At 65.7% G+C, this 17,319-nt stretch overlaps 1 protein-coding gene across 6 annotated transcripts; it reads right to left on the bottom strand.

Annotated features, from left to right (window-relative positions):
- Positions 1–2,090: 2,090 nt before the first annotated feature.
- Positions 2,091–15,840, bottom strand: DMTN (dematin actin binding protein). Of its 6 annotated transcripts, none has more exons than XM_053966309.1 (17): positions 15,756–15,840; positions 10,332–10,395; positions 9,993–10,046; positions 8,439–8,513; positions 8,105–8,260; positions 7,840–7,884; positions 7,656–7,764; positions 6,230–6,286; positions 5,996–6,148; positions 5,806–5,915; positions 5,624–5,729; positions 4,316–4,377; positions 3,403–3,451; positions 2,781–2,830; positions 2,569–2,628; positions 2,385–2,465; positions 2,091–2,297 (listed from the first exon to the last, which is right to left on the bottom strand). In XM_053966309.1, exons 3-17 carry the CDS (start codon positions 10,008–10,010, stop codon positions 2,184–2,186), a joined length of 1,245 nt encoding a protein of 414 aa, XP_053822284.1. In that variant the 5' UTR covers positions 10,011–10,046; positions 10,332–10,395; positions 15,756–15,840; the 3' UTR covers positions 2,091–2,183. The 6 variants fall into 6 exon arrangements, 5 of the variants coding, with proteins under 5 accessions (XP_053822284.1, XP_053822286.1, XP_053822283.1 ...); XM_053966311.1 differs by lacking the exon at positions 15,756–15,840 and adding an exon at positions 13,959–14,084 and having other exon boundaries at positions 8,439–8,510; XM_053966308.1 differs by lacking the exon at positions 15,756–15,840 and adding an exon at positions 13,959–14,083.
- Positions 15,841–17,319: the final 1,479 nt, after the last annotated feature.

Below are 17,319 nucleotides of genomic sequence, written 5' to 3'. Positions count from 1 at the left end.
GAGAGAGGGTCCTGCCCAAAACGTGTGCCTGGAGAGGGGAGGGGGGAGAAGGGAAGGTGCTGCCCGGTGCCGAGCCCTGTCCGCGCGGCCGGGAGGGGACGGGGACAGCGGCCGGCCCCCGGTGGGTGGCCGCGGTGCCCATCGAGCTGTGCCCTGTTCCAGTCCATCGCTCCAGTTCATCATCCAGGCCAGTTCAGCGCCCTCCTGAGCCCTCCAAATCATCTCACAAGCGGCCTCCAAATCATCACCCCAGTGCCCTCCTGAGCCCTCCAAATCATCTCACAAGAGCCCTCCTGAGCCCTCCAAATCATCACCCCAGTGCCCTCCTGAGCCCTCCAAATCATCTCACCAGTGCCCCCCAAATCATCTCACCAGTGCCCTCCTGAGCCCTCCAAATCATCTCACCAGTGTCCTCCTGAGCCCTCCAAATCATCTCACCAGTGCCCCCCAAATCATCTCACCAGTGCCCTCCTGAGCCCCCCAAATCATCTCACCAGTGCCCCCCAAATCATCTCACCAGTGCCCTCCTGAGCCCCCCAAATCATCTCACCAGTGCCCCCCAAATCATCGCCCCAGCGCCCTCCTGTGCCCCCCAAATCATCCTGCCTGTGCCCCCCAAACCATCGCCCCAGCACCCCCCTGCATCCCCCCCACCCACAGCTGCCCCAGGGACCCCCCAGCCCAGCTCTGCCACCCCCGGCTGCTCCCCCTGCCCCTCTGCCCGGGGGGGGGGGGGGTTGGCAGCGTCCTTGGGGTCCCCTCTGCAGCGCCTGGCACAGGAGGGACCGGGGGGGGGTACAGAAATGGGGGGCTGCAGGGTTGGGGGGGGATTTGGGATTTGGGTCTGGCTTTGCCGGGAGAACATCGGTCTGGCTGGCCAGACCCTTCCCAAGCACAGGGGCACCTTGGGGGGGGGCGCCCCGGGGTGGGGCTGGGGGCAGCAGACCCCCAGAGAGGAGGGGACCCCCGCAGTGGAGCCAAAAGCAGAGCCAGGCACGTTCCCAGGGGGAAAAAGGGGGGCACAAAACCCAGAGACCCCCCCCCCCCCCAAACCTCCCTTCCCGGCCGAGCCGTGCCCGCCGCGGGATCCTAAATTCCAAATTTGGGTCCCAGATTTTAGGATTTTAGGATTTTAGATAATTTTTAGGATTTAGCAGCTGCAAATTCGTCAAAACAAAAACCAATTTCACATCATTAAAACCCCAATTTCAACCTCAAAAATCAGATTTTAACCCCGTTTTTTGGGGGGGGGGGAACCTCCAAATTTTTGGGGGTAAAAACCTTCGAGGGTTTTTGGGGGAATTTTGGGGGAGGTGGGTCGGATCCCCCCAAAAATCCCCAAAATTTCCCCAGGTTCGTGCAGCGAGAGCTGCAGCCTGATCGCCGATGGGCTCAGCACTGCCCTGCAGCTCTTTGACGAATTCAAGAAAATGAGGGAGCAGATGTGAGGAAATCGGGGAAATTTGGGGTTTTTTTTTTTGGTTTTTTGGGGTTTTTTTAGGTTTTTTTTTGGCTGCCCCAGCCCCAGCCCTGCAGCCAGGCGGGTTCGAACCCCCCCGGTGCCACCCCCTGCAGCAGGAGTGAGGCGAGGGGTGGGTGGGGGGCAGATCTGGGGGGCTGGGGGCGCGGGGGAAGTGGGGGGGGACCCCAGGAAAAACCGGCTGAGAGCCCTAAAGCGGCTACACGGCACGACACGGACTGAGCTGGCCGAGGAGGACTCAGAAGAGGAAGGCTCAGAAGAGGAGGGCTCAGAAGAGGAGGGCTCAGAAGAGGAGGACTCAGAAGAGGAAGGCTCAGAAGAGGAGGACTCAGAAGAGGAGGGCTCAGAAGAGGAGGGCTCAGAAGAGGAAGGCTCAGAAGAGGAAGGCTCAGAAGAGGAGGACTCAGAAGAGGAAGGCTCAGAAGAGGAGGGCTCAGAAGAGGAGGACTCAGAAGAGGAAGGCTCAGAAGAGGAGGACTCAGAAGAGGAGGGCTCAGAAGAGGAGGACTCAGAAGAGGAAGGCTCAGAAGAGGAGGGCTCAGAAGAGGAAGGCTCAGAAGAGGAGGGCTCAGAAGAGGAAGGCTCAGAAGAGGAGGGCTCAGAAGAGGAGGACTCAGAAGAGGAAGGCTCAGAAGAGGAGGGCTCAGAAGAGGAAGGCTCAGAAGAGGAGGGCTCAGAAGAGGAAGGCTCAGAAGAGGAGGACTCAGAAGAGGAAGGCTTTCTTCTTCAGCTCGTTGCGCTTCCACAGGGCCAGCTTGCCGAACTCCTCCGGCGGCATCTCGAACACTTTCAGGAAGTCCTCGGGGGACAGGTGGCGCTGCGAGGAGGGGAGGGGGCGACAGAGGGGGGTGACACAGCGCAGGGACCCCCCCCAGGAGCCCCCCGAGCCTGACCCAGCCCCTACCTCCAGCCTGGTCCTGTCCACGCCGGGCGGGAGCTTCACGCGGCCTCGGTTTGTCACCATCAGCATCTCATAGGGGTAGATCTGCAAAGGGGGTGGGTGGGGGGCTGTGAGACCCTCAGAGAGCCCCCCCAAGCCTTTCCAACCCCCCCCCCCCGGCCCCATCCAAGCCCCCAGCCCCGCTCACCTTCTGCTCCAGCATGCTGGGCAGGGAGTTCCCTCTGTCCATGCGCCCGCGCTGGCCGTTCTGGGGGGGCAAACCTGAGGTCAGCCCGGCGCCCACCCCCCCAATTTCTCCCTCTGAAGCCGAGCCGAGGTGAGGGGGCTCCAGCCTGGGGGTGCCAGGCCCTCCGTCCCTGCCCCGGTGGCCGTGTCCCCCTCCCTCCCCCCCCACGTCACCCTCTCGCTGGGTCTCGGTGTCCGGGCCAGGTGAGCTCTTACCTGCAGGGCTGGACAGAGAGAGGAGGGGGCTCAGCCTGGGGACCCCGCTGTGCCCCCTCATTCCTGCTGAGCCCGGGCTTGTGCCACCACTCCCCGTCCCTGGGGACACCCCCACATCTCCCAGGACACCCCCACGTTCCCAGGACACCCCCACATTCCCAGGACACCCCCACGTTCCCGGAGACATCCCCTGGGACACCTCCAAATCTCCAGGGCACCCCCACATCCCTCCAGGACATTCCAGAATCCCCACGACACCCCCACACTCCCAGGGACACCCTCATATCCCCAGAACACCCCCAAATTCCCAGGGACACCCCCAGACTCCCAGGGACACCTCCAGGACACCCCTTCATCCCAAGGACATCCCCACACTCCCAGGGATACCCCCCTCATCCCCGGGGACACCCCCACATTCCCCGGGACACCCCCAGATCCTCAGGACACCCCCACACCCCCAGGGACACCCCTGGACACCCCCACATTCCCAGGACACCCCCAGGACACCCCCAGACCCCCAGGGACACCCCCAGACTCCCAGGGACACCCCCGGACACCCCCACTCTGTCCCGCTCCTCACCAGGGCTGCCCTTGTCGCTCCCCGCCGAGCCGAACTCTGCCGACTGCAGCTGCGGGGGGACAGGGACAGGGACAGGGTCACGGGGACAGGGACAGGGTCACAGGGACAGCGACAGGGTCATAGGGACAGGGTCACAGGGACACAGGGACAGGGACACGGGGACAGGGACAGGGACAGGGACAGGGACACAGGGACAGCGACAGGGTCATAGGGACAGGGACAGGGTCACGGGGACAGGACAGGGACACAGGGACGGGGACAGGGTCACGGGGACAGGGTCACAGGGACAGGGACAGGGACACAGGGACAGGGACAGGGTCAAAGGGACAGGGTCATGGGGACAGGGACAGGGTCACGGGGACAGGACAGGGACACAGGGATGGGGACAGGGTCACGGGGACAGGGACAGGGTCACGGGGACAGGGACAGGGACACAGGGATGGGGACAGGGTCACGGGGACAGGGACAGGGACAGGGACACAGGGACAGGGACAGGGTCACGGGGACAGGGACACAGGGACAGGGTCACGGGGACAGGGACAGGGACAGGGACACAGGGACAGGGACAGGGTCACGGGGACAGGGACACAGGGACAGGGTCACGGGGACAGGGACAGGGACAGGGACAGGGTCACGGGGACAGGGACACAGGGACAGGGTCACAGGGACACATGGAAGGAACAGGGTCACAGGGACAGGGACACAGGGTCACAGGGACAGGGACACAGGGACAGGGTCACAGGGACACATGGAAGGGACAGGGTCACAGGGACAGGGACACAGGGTCACAGGGACAGGGACACAGGGGTGACCCCGAAGCCCTGAGCGGGGTGGGGTGACCCCGGCAGGGTGGGGTGACCCCGGCAGGGTGGGGTGACCCCGGCAGGGTGGGGGACCGCTGGCAGCCGCTTACCCGGGTGAGGGTGCTCCGGCCAGAGGCGGGGAGGGAGGAGCTCTTGGAGCTCGTGTGCAGGGCTGAGAGAGAGGCAGAGACCGTCAGGGACAGGCAGGGACATTTAGGGACATTCAGGGACAGGCAGGGACATTCAGGGACATTCAGGGACATTCAGGGACATTCAGGGACAGGCAGGGACATTCAGGGACATTCAGGGACATTCAGGGACATTCAGGGACAGGCAGGGACATTCAGGGACATTTAGGGACAGCCAGGGATGGGCAGAGACCACCAGGGATGGGCAGGGATCGGCAGGAACCATCAGGGACCTTAAGGGACAGACAGGGACAGGCAGGGACCTTTAGGGATGGGCAGGGACCTTTAGGGACATGCAGGGACAGGCAGGGACAGGCAGGGACCCTTAGGGACATTTAGGGACAGGCAGGGACCCTTAGGGACATTTAGGGATATTTAGGGACAAGCAGGGACAAGCAGGGACAAGCAGGGAAAGGCAGGAACCTTTAGGGATGGGCAGGGACCTTTAGGGACATTTAGGGACAGGCAGGGACCTTTAGGGACATTTAGGGACATTTAGGGACAGGCAGGGACCTTTAGGGACGGGCAAGGACCTTTAGGGACATTTAGGGACATTTAGGGACAGGCAGGGACCATCAGGAATGGGAAGGGATGGACAGGGACAGGCAGGGGTGCAGGCAGGGATTTGGGATGTACAGTTGGGATTTTGGGAGGTGCAGGCAGGATTTGGGAGGTGCTCATGGGATTTTGGGAGGTACAGGTAAGATTTGGGATGTACAGTTGGGATTTTGGGATGTATAGGCAGGATTTGGGATGTGAAGGCAGAATTTGGGAGGTGCAGGAGGGATTTGGGAGGTGCAGGCAGGATTTGGGATGTACAGGCAGGGTTTGGGAGGTGCAGGAGGGATTTGGGAGGTGCAGGCAGGATTTGGGATGCACAGGCAGGATTTGGGATGCACAGGCAGGGTTTGGGATGCACAGGCGGGATTTGGGAGGTGCAGGTGGGATTTGGGAGGTACAGTTGGGATTTTGGGATGCACAGGCAGGATTTGGGAGGCGCAGGCGGGATTTGGGATGCACAGGCAGGGTTTGGGATGCACAGGCGGGATTTGGGATGCACAGGCAGGGTTTGGGATGCACAGGCGGGATTTGGGAGGTGCAGGTGGGATTTGGGAGGTACAGTTGGAATTTTGGGATGCACAGGCAGGATTTGGGGGACAGAAGGGGGTACAGGCACGCAGAGCTGAGGAGGCAAAGGGCCGTGGCCGTCAGGAGAACAATCCCACTCACACGTGTGGAAAGGCGTCCGGTCCGGCAGCGAGCGAGTTTTCCTCCGGATCGGCAGCGACTTCTCCATCTCCTCCTTCAGGATCAGCTTCCCGAGGTTGGAGGTGACCTGGGAACCCCGGGACACGCGTTGGCATCGGTGCCAGCGCGCCCCCAGCCCCTCAGCGCTGCCGCCCCGCCCCGACCTTGCTCAGCTCCTGCCGCTGGAGCTCCCGCAGGTTCTTCATCTCCTCCGACAGATCCTCATCCTCCTCCTCCCCTCTCTTGGACGCCATCCGCCTCCTCCACTCCGTCTCTGCGGGAAAAGGGACGTTCCAGCCATTCCCAGCCTTCCTCGGGCTCTCCAGGAGGGAAAACCCCGCCGTGCCCACCTACCCACGACGGCCAGCGACGGCGGGCACGGCCAGTAGTCGGTCTCGATCTTGGCGGGCTGGTTGGGATCCGGGGGCTGCGCCGCCGGGAATTTGGAGGATTCGATGATCAGGTCCTCGATGAGATTTTTCCCGTGGTGGGCGCTGGAGTGGTGCTCTGGGGGGGCACGGGGAGGGGGTGAGGCAGCATCCCGGGATGCGCCATCCCGTGGGATAGACCCCCCCTCCCCACACTCACCTTTCTGCCGGTAGATCGGCGGCTTCTTGTAGATGTTGAGCTCTGTCGTGTCGGTCTCTGGAAGGAAAAAGGGGTTTGGGGTTGGGAGTGGGAGCTCGTGGGAATGGGAATTCATGGGGTTGGGAGTGGGAGCTCGTGGGAATGGGAATTCATGGGGTTGGGATTGGGAGCTCGTGGGAATGGGAATTCATGGGGTTGGGATTGGGAGCTCGAGGGGTTGGGATTGGGAATGAGAACTCATGGGGTTGGGAGTGGGAGCTCGTGGGAATGGGAACTCATGGGGTGGGGATTGGGAGCTCGTGGGGTTGGGATTGGGAATTTGTGGGGTTAGGAGTGGGAGCTCATGAGGTTGGGAATGGGAACTCATAGGAATGAGAATGGGAACTCATGGGAATGGGAACTCATGGGGTTGGAATTGGGAGTTAATGGGAATGGGAGTGGGAACTCATGGGGCTGGGAGCTGATGGGAATGGGAATGGGAGCTGATGGGAATGGGAGTGGGAACTCATGGGGTTGGGAGCTGATGGGAATGGGAATGGGAGCTGATGGGAATGGGAGTGGGAACTCATGGGGTTGGGAGCTGATGGGAATGGGAATGGGAGCTGATGGGGTTGGGAGCTGATGGGAATGGGAGTGGGAACTCATGGGGTTGGGATTGGGAATTTATGGGGTTGGGAATGGTAGCTTGTGGGGTTGGGATTGGGAGTTGATGGGAATGGGAGCTGATGGGAATGGGAGTGGGAGCTCGTGGGGTTGGGAGCTGATGGGGTTGGGATTGGGAATTGATGGGGTTGGGATTGGGAATTGATGGGGTTGGGAGCTGATGGGGTTGGGAGTGGGGGCTCGTGGGGCTGGGAGCTGATGGGGTTGGGATTGGGAGCTGATGGGAATGGGAGTTGATGGGGTTGGGAGCTGATGGGAATGGGAATGGTAGCTCGTGGGGTTGGGAGCTGATGGGAATGGGAGTTGATGGGGTTGGGACTGGGAGCTGATGGGAATGGGAGTGGGAGCTCGTGGGGCTGGGAGCTGATGGGGTTGGGACTGGGAATTGATGGGGTTGGGAGCTGATGGGGTTGGGATTGGAATTGATGGGGTTGGGATTGGGAATTGATGGGGTTGGGAGCTGATGGGGTTGGGATTGGGAATTGATGGGGTTGGGATTGGGAATTGATGGGGTTGGGAGCTGATGGGGTTGGGATTGGGAATTGATGGGGTTGGGAGCTGATGGGATTGGGAGTGGGAGCTGATGGGATTGGGAGTGGGAGCTCGTGGGGCTGGGAGCTGATGGGGTTGGGATTGGGAATTGATGGGAGTGGGAGCTGATGGGATTGGGAGTGGGGGCTTGCGGGGTCGGGAAGAGGCTCCAGCACAGCCTGGCTGGGGCCGGCAGCGCTGGGCTCCCGCTTTGGGGTGCCGGCGCCGTTACCGGGTCGGTGGAAGTGCTGGACGCTGCTGCGGGTGGGGGCGGCGCCCTGGCGCGAGGGGGGCACCGGGGTGCTGCTGGGGGGCCGGCTCTCCAGCCACTCCCGGATCACCTGCGGGAAAACGGGATCGGGATCAGCGAGACCCCTCCCCAGCTCAGCACCACCCCCTCCTCTCGCGGTACTCACCTCCGGGGACGGAGGAGGAGACATGGATTTGGGAGACAGGGAGCGCTGCAGAAGGCAAGGATGGAATGAATTTTAATTTTTTTTTTTACTGAATTTTAACAATTTTAATAACCTTCACAAACTGTTACGAATTCTGAAGGATTTGAATCAATTTAAGGTATTTTTGTGCTGGAATTTTATTCGATTCTTCTAGAATTCTATTCCAGCTCGGCGATCCTTCTATCCCCTCAAAAAAAACCCCAAAAACCGGGGATTTCCTCCTCACCTCCCGGCTCCGGGGCAGCTCCACGTGCTCCATCAGCGAGTAGGTGAAATGGGGTTCGTAGATCATCAGGTCGGGGCGTTCGATGTCCAGGATCGCTTTGTCCTTGGGGATGGCAGCCAGGTCCTTGTAGCCCAGGACCTCGTTGTCCATTTTGGCCTGGGAGGAAGGGGAAAACGCCGTCGTTTGGGGTGCAGAAGGGAATTTTTGGGAATGGGGAGGGATCACACCCGCCAAGGCCGTGCCAGAGGGATGGGGAGGGTTTAGGGGAGGGGGTCACATCCCACATCCCCCATGGATTTAGGGATGAGGTGGGAAGGTGGGAATGGCTTCTTACCACGATGCTGGAGGGAGAGCCAGGAACGCTGGATCCGCGGGAAGAGCAGACGCTCCCAGGGGAGGTCAGTGGCTGCTGGAGGGAAAAGGGGGGATTTCAGCCCAGGAAGGGGCTCAGGGGAGCCCCCTGAGCTCCCAAATCCCGCGGATCCCAGATTCCTTGGGCACTGGGATTGCTGGTGGGCGCCGGGCAGGCAGGGGACAGCTGGGAGGCGACAGCGGCTTGGCCAGGACACGCTGCCGCTAGATGGGGCTGCCAGGCTGGGCGGGAGGAGGAGGAGGAGGAGGAGGAGGAAGGCAAGGCCCGGCTAACAGCAGCCCATGACTGCCCATGCCCTTGGCCACCAGCCCCTGCCCTTGGCCACCAGCCCCGCGTGCCTTCCCTGCGTGCAGGGCTCCCCGTTGTCCCACGCCCTGCCAGGACCCCCAGCGCCTCCAGCACCCCACCCGGACCCCCAGCATTTTCCCTGTGGCCCCAGCACCTTCCTGGACCCCAACACTTTTCCCGGACCTCCACACCCTTCCTGGACCCCCAGAACCTTCTCTGGACCCCCAGCACTTTCCCTGTACCCCCAACACCCTTCCTGGACCCCCAGCACTTTCCCTGGACCCTCAGCACCTTTCCCGGACCCCCAACACCCTTCCCTGGACCCCCAGAACCTTCCCGGACCCCCAGCACCCTGCCTGGACCCCCCAACACCCGTCCCTGGACCCCCAGAACCTTCCCGGACCCCAACACCTTTCCCGGACGCCCAGCACTTTCCCTGGACCCCAACGCCCTTCCCTGGACCTCCAGAACTTTCTCTGGACCACCAACACCCTGTTCTGTACTCCCAGAACTTTCCCTGTACCCCCAACACACTTCCCTGGACCTCCAGAACCTTCTCCGGACCCCCAGCACCCTGTTCTCTATCTCAGCATCCTACCTGGACCCCAGCACTTTCCCTGGACCCCCAACACCCTGCCTGGACCCCCAAAACCCTACCTGGACTCCCAGCACCCTCTTCTGTACTCCCAGAACTTTCTTGGACCCCCAACACCCTTCCCTGGGTCTCCGAAACATTCTCCGGACCCCCAGCACCCTGCCTGGACCCCCAGCACCCTCCCTAGACCCCCAAGACCTTCTCTGGACCCCCAGAACCCTGTTCTGGACCCCCAAGACCCTCCTTGGACCCCCAAGACCTTCCCTGGACCCCAGTACCCTGTTCTGGACCCCAAACACCCTCCCTGGACCCACAACACCCTCTCTGGACCCTCAAGACCTTCCCTGGACCCCGGAACCCTGTTCTGGACCCCCAAGACTCTCCTTGGACCCCCAAGACCTTCCCTGGACCCCCAGAACTCTATTCTGGACCCCCAAGACCCTCTTTGGACCCCCAGTACCCTGTTCTGGACCCCCAACACCCTCCCTGGACCTCAAACACCCTCCCTGGACCCCCAAGACCTCCCTGGACCCCCAAGTCCTTCTCTGGACCCTCAGTACCCGGTTCTGGACCCCCAAGACCCTCCCTGGGCCCCCAGCACCCTCCTTGGACCCCCAGCCCCCCCCCCTTACCTTCTGCAGTCTTTCCATTCAGCTCTGGCTGGGGGTTGTGTCAGTCACAGGCTCCTGTGGGGACAGCGGGGTTTGGGCACTGCCAGGGTGGGCACAGAGCCCCCCCACCCCGGGCTGGGGGGGTCCCAAATGCCACCGCCCTCCTGGCACGGGGCTGAGCCACAGCGGGCACGGGGGTGGCACGTCCCCACCGCCCTCCTGGCACGGGCTGAGCCCTGCGTGCCCCACAGCGGTGGCACGTCCCCCGTGCCCAAACATCGCTGTGCTGGCAGCAGGACGGGCCTGCCAGGAGATGCCACTGTCGCCAGGGCAGGGGACAGGCGGGGACGCCGCACTCACCGCTGCCTCCGCGGCTCCACATCCCTCTGGGCGCCGACTCCGGGCTGGGGCTCGGGTGTTCCCTCTGCGAGGAGAGGACAGAGGTGGCGGTGACTCGCAGGGTGACGAAGCCAGCCCTCGTCCCCACGCTGTCCCCACGCTGTCCCCACGCTGTCCCCACGCTGTCCCCGTGCCTGCTGCGTGTCGCTGCCCGGTGGCTGCTGACGGTGCTGGCGGCAGCGACGCCCTTTTGTCCCGCGGCCTCCAGAAGGCTCCAGCGGCAGCGGAACGGGCTCGGCCCCGCAGAGCCCCCGGGGCTCGGGCCTGGCCGCGCTCTAAAGCCACAATGCCGCGCACAAAGGGGAAAATTCCCCATTCTGCTCCAAACTTCTCCTTTCACCAGGGAGGGAATTGGGCAAAGCGAGCCGGGCAGCGGCAGCGGCAGCGACAGCAGCGCGGGCAGCTCCGGCCCTGAGCCCCAGCCCTGCAGGCCGGGCACGGCGGTGGCACCGCCTTTGGGGACACCGAGCCCGCTGTCCCCCAGCCCCGCGAGCGCAGAGCTCGCTCCCGTGGGATGCGGAGACGGAGCGGGAGCAGATCGGAGAGATCCGGGAGCATCCTGGGGCAGCCGCGGGGCGCGGGAGGAGGGAGCTCCGCCGGCAGCCCCGTGTCCCTCCCGTGAGACCCCCGGCACAAAAGACCCCCCAGATTTGGCGCTGGGACGGGGTTTAAGGCGCTGACCCCCACCCCCAGCGCCTCCCCGCCCTCCCGGGGGATCCGGGACCGCTGGGATGGGCACCCCCGGCCCGGCACAAGGGCGGCATTGTCCGGGCGGGCACAGCCGTGAGCTCACACTTTCCAGTGCCGGAGCCCAGCCTTGCCCCCCGCCCCCGGTGGCGCTCCGGGGCGCTCGGGACACCGGCGGGGACGCGGTGACAGCGAGCAGATGGATGCGATGGCGGAGAACGGGAGCAGAGGGAGCGGCGGGAGGGTGGGTGCGGGGCCGGGGCGGCGGGAGGAAAACAAACCCGAGCCGGGGGCGCCGAGCGAGGGGTGCCAGGCCTGCACAGCCACCTCGGCCACGGTCCCCCGCCCCTCCCCGCGCTCTGGGGACGCGGGGACAGCTTATCAGGCGCGGGCAGGGAGCCACCGCCCCGATGGCAGCCGCGTTCCCCATGGCAACCTCCAATGTCCCCGCAGATCCGCCGCCAGGTCCCCCGCGTGGCCCGAGATAAGGGCGGCTCGGCTGTTTGGGATTTTCCTGGCCAGGAGGGCGAGGGGAGCGGGGGGGGGGGGGGGACACGCAGCGTGTCCCCCTCTCAGGGCGATGCTGATGGGGGGGGGGGGGGGGATCCACGGCGGGGAAAGAAAAGGGCCGGGCAGGGAGCGTGGGAAGAGGGAGAGGGGATGGAGGAAGGAAGGAAGGATGGATGGACGGACGGACGGACAGGGCACGTGCGGGCGGGGCTCACCGGGATGGAGGGGTGCCGGTCCCCCCCCCCACCCCACCCCGTGACGGGGAGCCAGGGCTGTGCTGCCGCGGGAAGAAGCCGCCGGTTCCCTCCTCCCCACCCCGAGGAAATCCGGATTTGACTTTTCGCAGCCGCCAAAGCCATCAGGGCCCGGCCCCGGGCCAGGGGCCAGGCCGTGAGAACCCCCCCCGCCACGGCCCGGGGGGGAGCAGGAGGGGACCCCCAGCCTTCCTCCATGGCCCTCCTCCTCACCCTCCCTCCCTGCCCGTGCCACCGCGTGCCCGAGCTGTGGCGCGGCTGTCGCGGCTCGCGGCCAGCAGCGACGGGCGGGGGGGACACCCGGGGTCACAAGTTCCCTGAACAGACGGTTCCCGCCAGCCCTGGGAACGGTGTCCGGTGCTTCCCAGCCCAGCCCCGGCCTCCTCCTCCTCCTCCTGCTGCTCCTCCTCCCACCACAACCTCCAAACAAACAGCGCAGGCGAGGCCCCGAGCATCCTCCCCGCTCACCGGGGAAACTGAGGCACCGCCGCACGCGGGGCCCCACCGGCAACTTGATCGCGACAGCGACGAGCCACGGGCAGCGCGTGGGTCCCCGACCCGCGGCTCGCCGGTGTCCGGTTCCTCCCTTGTCCTGTTTCTGCCGCTGCCATCCCCGCCGGGCCAGCGGCAGCGAGCCCGTGGCTATTGACAGCCATCGCTTCCGCGCCGCTGCCCGGGCACCTCGGTGGCCTCAAAAGCCACCGGCTGCCAGCCCCGGGCGTTTTTCCATGGCTGGGATGGACCTGCCGCGGGCACGGGGATGCTCCGTGCCTCAGTTTCCCTGCATGGAAGGTGGATGGGGCGGGGGTGGGGTGGGTAACAACAATCCGCCCACCTCACCCCGGAGCGGACGGAGATGAAGGAGGAATTTCCACCTCCTCGGTTCCTCCCATCCGCGGAGTCTGGGCCAGCGCAGCTGCCCCCGGCCCTGCCAGGAGGCTCCGAGCCCCGCAGGTTCAGAGGGGGGGAGGCGCAGCCTGAACCCCAAAAACTACCGGGGGTGGGGGGCTCCTTGCCCGGCCCCCCTGCCCCGATGGCCACCCGGCAGCCCGCGTTGGGCCGCGCCTCACGTGGCTCGTAATCTGGGATTAAAGTGGGATTAGCCTGCTCATCCCGCACGCGGCGGGACCCGCTGCGGATGTGTGAGGAGGCCGCGCCCCTCCGGGGCTCCCGCTGGGGGTTTGGGGGTGCCCCCGGCGCCCCAAAAACCCCGCGGTTCTGCCAGCCCTGGGGTCGGCCCCACGGCACGCCCAGCGTTGGGTACCCCGGGGGGGGGGGGGGGGGGGCCTGGGCACCCCAAAACCGCGCCTGGGGCGGCCGCAGCGGGGCTCACACCTGACAGGACACCGGGAGGTGCCCGGGGGTCCCGAGGTGCCAGGTGGTGGCCCCGGAATTAGCCCAGCCTGGCCACCCACCCTGCGTGCCCGCAGGCAGCAGCTGAACCCCCCCCGGAGACGGCTCCATCCACGGCCAAGAGAGGAGGGGGGACGCCCCAAATTTGCGCCCCAAATTCTCCCCCTAAATCACCCCCCGATGCTCCGTGGCGGTGGGGAAACGGGAATTCGGCCCCTCCGGGCTTTGCCGGGGGGGGGGTTGGGGCGCTCCAAAATTCCGTGTCCGCGGGAGAGTCAAACCCTTCACAGGGGGGTGGGATTAGGGGGTGCCCCCCCAGCAACAGCGCTGAGACCCCCCCAAATTCACTGCTCAGGTGGGGCTCCTCCTCCCTTGGCATCCGCGGTGCCCGTGGCGATGTCCCCAGGGAAAGGGGACACGGGTGTCCCGGGGGGGGACGCCGAGAGCGCTGCGGTGCCGCGGGGGGGGGCTCGGGGAGGGGTCCCCGCGTCCCCCCCCTCCCTCCACCCTTCCCCCAGCGATGGCAGCAGCGCCGGGTGTGGGGACAAGGTGGGGGACAAACCGTGGGGCACCCCCGGGCTCCCCCCGGGAGCGGCGGCAGCGGAAAGCGACGGGAAAACGGAGAGCGGCCGCCACGAACCGGCGCCCCCGGCGCCAGCCGTGTCCCCAGCCGTGTCCCCAGCCCTGTCCCCAGCCGTGTCCCCAGCCCTGTCCCCAGCGCTGTCCCCAGCCGTGTCCCCAGCGCTGTCCCCGTCCCTCCCGGGCCGCGCGGCCGCTCACTCACCTAAGGCCGGCGACACCGCATCCCTCCGGCCGCGCGGGGATGCCCTGGGCGAGAGGAGGCCCCGACTCGCGCGTGGGCTACCGGGGCTGCGGCGCATCCGAGAGCGTGACAGCGGGGCGCGGGCGGGCGAGCGGGCGGGCGAGCGGGCGGGCGAGCGAGCCTATCACCCCCCGCCAGCCCCGCCGCCCGATAACCGCGCCTGGGCGGGCGTGCGGGGGAGGCTGCGTGGAGCGCTGCGTGGGAGGGTGGAGGAGTGCGCGGCTGCCCGGCGGGGGAGGGCTGGTGGCCGCGTGGGTGCCGCTCGCCCTCTCCCCAGCTCGCTGCTGGCTTTCCCGACAAGAGGAGAATTAGCCGGCATCATGACGAAGCAGTATTGACCGCCGCTCCTCCCGCTTCCCCGGCACAAAGAGGGAGGAAAACAGGAATAAACCCGGCCTGCCCCTCTGGACAGGGGCAGCCCGGACCCCCGGCACCCCCCCAGCCCCCGCTGGGCACCGGGCGCGGCAGCCCCCTCTCCCCCCGCAGGGATTTTGGCACCCCCAGCCCCTCTCGGGGGGGGGGGTTGAGCACCTCACGGGGCTGCGGCAGCGCGGGGCGGGGGTGGGCGATGGCACCTCCCGCCCAACGCGACCCCCAGGCTGGGTCTGGGGGTGCTGCGCCCACCCCTCGCTGCCCCGGGAGGGGAAATCCAGCGGGAATTTCCATCCGCAGCCCAGGGAGGGTTGGGAGGTGCCGGGAATCTGCCAGAATGGAGCGCTGGGCTCTGGCGGGGAGAGCTGATGCTCCCACACCCCAAGCCCCCCCAGCCACGCCCAGGGGGTCGCGGTCCAGCCCCGGCTCGGGGGAAGGGCTGGGCAGCGCGGCCGGGCTGGGCAGGGCAGGGAGGCTGCGGCACCTCCATCATCCCTCCGGAGCCGCTCGGAAGGTGATCCCGGCATCCGGCACGGGAGCGGGGCCGCGGCCGGGCCCCGCCGGGGGCGGCGGGGCTGCGTTGGTGCCGCAGCGCCGGGAGCCGGAGTCTATTCCCGGCTCTGTGTGGGAGCGCTGCCTGGTGACAGCAGCTCCCTTTCTGGGGCTCCTCTTCGCTGCTTCTGCTCTTTGCTGCCTCAGTTTCCCCCCCACCCGGCTCAGGAAAGGGCTGCCGGACCCCTCCGGACGCACATCTGGGTGGGGGGGATGGACACGCAGGGGAGGCAGAGCCTGGGGTGTGTCCGGGGATGGACACATCCGGGAGGAAACACACCCCGGGCTGCACATCTGGGGGGGCTACAGGCCCAGAGGTGAACATCTGGCGGGGATACACCCCCAGGGGGATCCACACGCGTGTCCTTTAGCGCCAGGGCCGGCCTGGCTCGCCGGAGCATCCCGGCCTGGGCTCCGCCGCGCCGCCGTCCCCCCGCGCCGAGGGGGCTCCGCCGGCCCCCGCCGCCCCCCGGGGCCGTGCCCGTGAATAATCGAGGCTGCGGCCGCCTCTCCCCCGCCACTAACCCAGTTTCTCAAGCATGAAGACGATCGCAGCGGCTGCTCGGCGGGCTGCCACCTGCGCCCGGGGGGCTGCTCGGGCGCCTGACCCGGCCGTGGCAGCCGCCGGGGCTCGGCCTCGCGGCCCGGCACGCCGGGGCTGCCGGAGGAGTTTGGGGACGCCCCGATGCGGCGGCTCCAACCCGCAGCACGCAGCGGCCCACGCACCCCAAATCCAAGCCCGGCCGCGCTCGCCGGACCCCGCTGGGTCACCCCCTTCAGAGCCGGGCCCGGCGCGGGCGGATGGCCGGGGGGTGCCGGGGGGTCAGGCCCTACCTTCAGGGGAGCCCATGGCCCGCTGCCCGTCCGCCGGGAGCCATCCCCGCGCCGAGCATCCCCTGCCGCCCCTGCGCCGCACGCACGTTGCCACAGCGACCGCCTCCCGCCGCAGGCGCGGGATGGGCGCGGAGGATGTGCGGGAGCGGCCTCGGGGCTCGCCGGGAGCTGCAGGGCGGGCAGGAGCGGCGCCGGGGCTCGGCGAGGGATGGAGGAGGTGCGGGAGCGGCCTGAGGATTCAGAGGGGGGTGAGGGAGTGCAGGACAATCCTGAGGATGCAGGGAGGGATGGAGGAGTGCAGGACAATCCTCTGGACATACACAGAGGGATGAGGGAGTGCAGGACAATCCTGAGGATGCAGAGAGGGATGAGGGAGTGCAGGACAATCCTCTGGACACTCAGAGGGATGGAGGAGGTGCGGGAGCGTCCTGAGGATTCAGAGGGGGATGAGGGAGTGCAGGACAATCCTGAGGATTCAGAGGGGGATGAGGGAGTGCAGGACAATCCTCTGGACACTCAGAGGGATGGAGGAGGTGCAGGAGCATCCTGAGGATTCAGAGGGGGATTAGGGAGTGCAGGACAATCCTCTGGACACACACAGGGATGGAGGAGGTGCAGGAGCATCCTGTGGATGCAGAGAGGGATGGAGGAGTGCAGGACAATCCTCTGGACTCAGAGAGTGATGGAGGAATGCAGGAGAATCCTGGGGACACTCACAGGGATGGAGGAGGTGCAGGACAATCCTCTGGACACTCAGAGGGATGGAGGAGTGCAGGACAATCCCCTGGGCATGCACAGGGATGGAGGAGTGCAGGACAATCCTGTGGACACTCAGAGGGATGGAGGAGTGCAGGACAATCCTCTGGACACACACAGGGATGGAGGAGTGCAGGACAATCCTGTGGATGCAGAGAGGGATGAGGGAGTGCAGGACAATCCCCTGGGCACTCACAGGGATGGAGGACCCCAAACCGCCCCCTCCGCCTCCCTGCAGGGCTCTGGGGCTGCACCCAGAGGAGCTCGGTGACCTCCAGGCTGGCCTGGACACGCCGCAGGGGACACCAGCCCTGTCACCACCCCAGTGGCACCCCCGGTCCAGCTCATGGCACCTCTGGAGGGCAAGGACCAGGGGGTTTGGGATGGCAGCACCTCTGCAGCCAGGGGGGCTCTGGGGAGGTGCCCTCGGCCCCCCCAGGGCACCCCCAGCCCCTGGGAAAGGCTGGGAGCAGACACCCTCCAGTGCCCTTTCTGCACAGAGGACATTCCTGTCCCCACCTCCGCCCCGGGTCTCACCTCTAAAAACAAGAAAAAAGCCGTGCGAGGGTTTTCTTTTCTCTCTCCTTCTCCAGCCATAATTAAAAAGGAGTCACCCTTCCGAGCCCTTTCGAGAAGAAGGAGAGGGGAGGAAGGGGAAAAACCCTGAAAGAAAAGAGAGGAAGGGCTTGGGAAGGAGAAGAGAGGAAAAAAAAAAAAAAAAAAAAAAAAAAAAAAGGTCAGGGGAAAAATTAAAGCGGAGATTACACAAAGGGAACTCCTCTACCTTTGAAGCTTTGGCTAAATTGAG

The sequence above is a fragment of the Vidua chalybeata genome, chromosome 28 (genome assembly GCF_026979565.1).
Source record: "Vidua chalybeata isolate OUT-0048 chromosome 28, bVidCha1 merged haplotype, whole genome shotgun sequence".
In the NCBI taxonomy this organism is placed as follows: Eukaryota; Metazoa; Chordata; class Aves; order Passeriformes; family Viduidae; genus Vidua; species Vidua chalybeata.
This window is presented reverse-complemented; position numbering and strand designations above follow the sequence as displayed.

Coding starts and splice junctions, on each gene's coding strand:
- DMTN (XM_053966309.1), bottom strand. Junction 8,261..8,438: donor GCTCTCCCTCCAGCATCGTG/GTAAGAAGCCAT, acceptor CCTTCCTCCCAG/GCCAAAATGGACAACGAGGT. Junction 6,287..7,655: donor CCAGCACTTCCACCGACCCG/GTAACGGCGCCG, acceptor TTTTCCTTCCAG/AGACCGACACGACAGAGCTC.